The sequence below is a fragment of the Gavialis gangeticus genome, unplaced genomic scaffold (genome assembly GCF_001723915.1).
Source record: "Gavialis gangeticus isolate Ggan-Ray unplaced genomic scaffold, GavGan_comp1, whole genome shotgun sequence".
Lineage (NCBI taxonomy): Eukaryota > Metazoa > Chordata > Crocodylia > Gavialidae > Gavialis > Gavialis gangeticus.
This window is the reverse complement of record NW_017728995.1, coordinates 389898-394528: the sequence shown is the minus strand read 5'-3', so window position 1 is coordinate 394528 and position 4631 is coordinate 389898. Positions and strand designations below refer to the sequence as shown.

At 40.2% G+C, this 4631-nt stretch overlaps 1 protein-coding gene across 1 annotated transcript in view; it reads right to left on the bottom strand.

Annotated features, from left to right (window-relative positions):
• Window positions 1-542: 542 nt before the first annotated feature.
• TM4SF4 (transmembrane 4 L six family member 4) overlaps window positions 543-4631 on the bottom strand; it is a 16738-nt gene continuing 12649 nt past the window's right edge. Inside the window, exons 3-5 of the mRNA XM_019503125.1 lie at window positions 4075-4208; window positions 1751-1940; window positions 543-1071 (exon numbers count right to left, since the gene is read on the bottom strand). Of these exons, the coding sequence (XP_019358670.1) occupies window positions 1054-1071; window positions 1751-1940; window positions 4075-4208 (342 nt within the window). The 3' untranslated portion in view covers window positions 543-1053. The remainder of the gene's footprint in view (window positions 1072-1750; window positions 1941-4074; window positions 4209-4631) is intronic.

Here is a 4631-nt window from a genome sequence, read left to right as displayed (position 1 = left end):
CCTTGGGTGGGATGTTCTAGTTGGGGATGGTGCTGGTTTGATAAGGGATTGAAGCAGATGGCCTCCTGAGGTCCCTTCCAACCCTAATTTTCTATGATTCTTTGATTCTTCTACACGACCCTGGCAAAGTCAGGTCAATGGTCTGGGCACCTTAATATATGGAGACAGATACTCTCTCTGGGTTGAGTTTGTTACTATCTTTGTAACTAACCAGTTTTACCTTCAGCAATTAGAACAAAATGGCAAAGACAGTTCTCCACACTAAACAGAAAGACTCCAGACCATGGTATCTGACCCACTTAATTGACAGCAACTACGGAAAAACAGATAGTGGCACATTTGAATCAATGGTGGAATAATGATAATGGCTGGTTATGTGTGGGCCTTTACTTCCTGACATGAACTGGGTTCCATGCTGTCTTGCTCATCACTTTTTCCCCTGTACTCACAAGGGAAGGATAAGGCCATGTGTCCATCAGTCAGCAAAAAAGGAACCTTTTATTAGGTTCACAAGGATTATTCATAATACACAGTCTTTTTACAAGAGCACTTTAATGATCTTGGGTCGGAGCACAACAGTCTTCACTTTTGTTGTACAAACAAAATGAGATAAATCTTTCTCATAGACTTCAGGAGAAAATTACACACTTGTAGCATTTTAATTTCATGAGCACCAAAATGGATCAGAGGCAATTAAATAATGGATGAACATGCATGAACAGCATTGATCAATCCACAGTCAGAGAACTCAGTCATAAGGGGAAATGATTGTCCAATCTCCAGGCGCTCTTTTTAAATGGGAGCTGCTTTAGAAAAATAAATATAAGTGTAAGAGCTGAACAGCTGTATCTTTCATTTTGTAATGTGGGATTGTAGTGGGGTGGAAGGAGACATCAGGGCTTCATAGCAATAATGAGGAAATGCCCTTCATTCTAGACCTTCAGTCAGGGAGCGTAGAGAAGGAACGTGTCACACCTGGTTAATGCATTTAAGAAGTACTTGCAAGGGGAGTTTCCTCCTCATATGTAGGGATTTCTGCAATTCTCATCTATTTTAAACAGCTCCATCTCCCTGGAAAAATAAAAATATAAAGATAATTATATTTTCTGAAAGCCCTGTGGTTTTTAATGGATTTTAGTACTGTTTGACAAGGCTTGTGGGAAGCTGTCAGAATGCTTTGCTTCAATATTCCTAACCTCTCAGACACTCAGATTACACTTCAGCAAGTGCAGTTATTTTGGTTTTTTGAATCACAGTTATTCCAGACCAAACAATCCTAGAGCTGCCTTTTGGGTTGCTCTACACTGCAGCAGCTTGTAAAGTCCCTCTTGAAGCCATTATGCCAGTAATTATCACCAGGGCACAAAGGGCTTTGGCTCTATCTCTTACTGGTTCCCACCATGCTATTGACATGCCCTGTATATCATGAAGACTGAGAGGAGGTGGGAACATGGAGTTGGCTTCAGTTCTGTGTCATTTAGCTATGATCTTGTGGCTAAGGAAACCCTTTTATGCTGACTTTGGGCAGCTTTAAATCCCTTCCGTACCACTGCAGCAGTGCACAAGGGACTTTGCTAAGGCTAAGGGTCTGGCCAGTAACTGTGATGTATTCTACACTGTGTCCCTAAAAAAATCCCTCAATCCTCCATAATTCACTTGGGCTTTTTTTTTTTCAATTTCCTGTTACATTTGTTTGAGGGGACATCTAGTATTGCAAGTAGTGACATAAAGAAAATACCCATTTGCTTACCCCACAGCATCCGCAACATTTGCAATCCCCACAGAGCGTTCCAAAGAGGCCATTAACAACCTGAATGGCACAAAGCACTGCTTGAATACCGCTCATCACCAGCAGTAAAGAGAAGAGGGTCAAATTCCAAGGAACTATGTCCACAGGTGACTGACACTGACTCCACAGTGAATTGTCACTTAAATAATTCCTGAGTAAAAAAGAAAAATAATCTAGGAGACAATACTAGTAATGCACAAACTACAGTGCTAGTGCAGCTAACAAATTTGTTGCATTTGTAATGTGAACTAATTCAAGTCCCTCTATCCATATTACTGTAATTTAATTTCCATATCACTTTTAATGGTATTGTATTTACATTTGTTTGCCCCATGTAGAATGTATTTTGAAGTCAATTAATAGCATTTATAAACAGTAATCTGACTGTGGCAGGAGAAAACAGCAATCAAATTTGTTGGATGTAGGTTTGTAATACAATTTAGATACTACATGATAGTTTGTGAGGAAGGAAATGTGAAAAAAAATCAATGTCATTTGACGCTCACCTGAACTAGCATCAGTCTTTCTTTGAAAGTCAAATGCCTTTTTAATAGGTAAACAGGCAGACAAGGTTCTTTGGGTTAATGTGATATCTTTTATTAGGCCAACTAAATAGTTGGAAAATTTGCTCTTTGCGAGCTTTCGGGTACACACACTCTTTGTCAGGTACAGGGAGTGTTTGCCGTTGTTTTGTGCTCTCCTGGATGGGATAGAAGCCAGTATGCAAGAAAGCAGGCCAGTGAGAATGTAAATGCTTGGCAGTGAGGGTCAGAGGGGGGTAACAGACAGGTGGGGGTGGGGAACAGAAAGGGGGAATGCTGACCTGGTTATAGAATGTAGCTGGTAAATTGTAGAGAGGTTACCTGAGGTTATCTGATGGCACACAGGTTATAATGTGCCATAAATCCAGTGTCTATATTTAGTACATGATTTTTTGTATCCAGTAGATTGATGAAGTTGTAAATACATTAATAGGTAAAGACATTAGGATTTCTATTCTGTAGTTGTACAGAGCACCCCTGACATCTAGTGGTAAATTAAATGGATCCACCATGGATAAACTGCTTTTGGAACACAGGAAACTTGAATTCCTGCCTTGTATAATCCCATTGTTCTCATTTGATCACTAATAAAGGTTTGTATATACATAGATTTCAATGCTTTATCCTCTGATCTTGGATTAGGGCATGGCAGTTTAATTGACTTGAGCATACAAAATGTTAATTTGACTTCTTTGGGAGTTTCAAACATGGAAACAGTGATATATTTCATATTTAAACATTTCTTTTCATTCTTATTTTCTGATATAACACCTATAACAAGAGAAAGAAATGCCACCGTAAAATGCTGTGATAAAAGGTAATGAACGTTTCTAACAAAAAACAAACACTGCCCAGCTACCCTTATTACAGCTTATGCTGAAACTCAGACAAGGTATTACACCTTCCTATTTTAAAATCCTGCCCAAAGATAAAATGTAATATAGTAACAGTGGAATAATAGGTCTAATCCTCATGCTTTTGCCATATTAAGTCCTTTTCATCAGCTAATTGAAAAGCGACTTTAAAAAGTATTTCCTGTAGGTATTTTTGATATTCTGTGGACTGTAGTCGTAAGCCCAGGAGGCACATTTATGGTCATGTAGTGCAATGCAGGTTATACATTCCTTCATCTTGGCTGACAACATGCAGTTGAAATAGAGCACATGTTTTATAAAGACCTCCACACTTGGTTTAGAGACCCCAAGTGATGGAGAATTTTTCACATCCCTTGATCATCTCTTCCAGTGGTTAATAGCTCTTAATTTACTGACTTTATTTTCGAGCCACTGGATCCTCTGGGAATCCAGGGATATGATCTCCCTATCCAAATTCTATTCAAGTAATAAATATACAGGTTTATTTCTGTGACATCACAACTTTCAGCTGCATGGTGTGGAAAACAGACAGCTCCCTGCAGCTTCCACAACTAAAATAAACTGATATGAAGACAGATCAGATCAAAACAAATCTAAGACAGTGATGAGTTTCTGTTTATTAGGGTTCTTTGATGCCTTGCAGTTTCAGCCAAACCAGGCATTGAGAATCTAGAATAACACCCTAGAATGCTGTGCAATGTGGCTTTGTCTGCTACACAATGCTTCTTCCAGCAGGCAACTGCCTTTCTGTGGTGGTACAATGCAATTTCCACTTTTAATTCCCAGGACAATAGCAATGCCACAAATTTCAGTGACTATATTGCAGCTTATCTGAGTAGCCCTTGGGTGATGCCATGCAATATCTTACCCATTCAGAAACGGATATGTCCAGGTGTTGTTTGTGTTACATTTAGGTCCCTTATTCAGAGCAAATGCTGACAAAACAAAGCAGTAACCAGCTCCCACAAATCCTACTGCAGCAAATATTATAGAAGAAAACATCTGATAGAGAAAGAAACATATGACAAAGTTATTTTTCTATAACTGCAGTCTAACATATATCGCATGTCTGCTGGCCTTCCTCTTTTCTCTTAAACACAGTCCCATCTTGTCTTCCCTCCTCTCCTTCCTTTGTCAGTAGTTTCATGGAGATACTACAGTGAACATCTTGATATTGCAGGAAGTGGTAATATTTTGACTCAGTAGAGGGCACTATTCCCTCTACAACAAGGAACCTCAACCTTTTGGCCCCACAGCCCAGATGTGTGACACAAAGACAGCTTGTGGGCCAAACTGGGCTCTGGGGCCCAGCACTGCCTTCCCTGCCCCACACACCAGGATTGGACCCCGGGAATCTGGTGACACCCCATCCTGCCCCCCCCCCCACTGGGATTGGGTCCTGGGGGCCTGGTGCTGTCCCCTTCT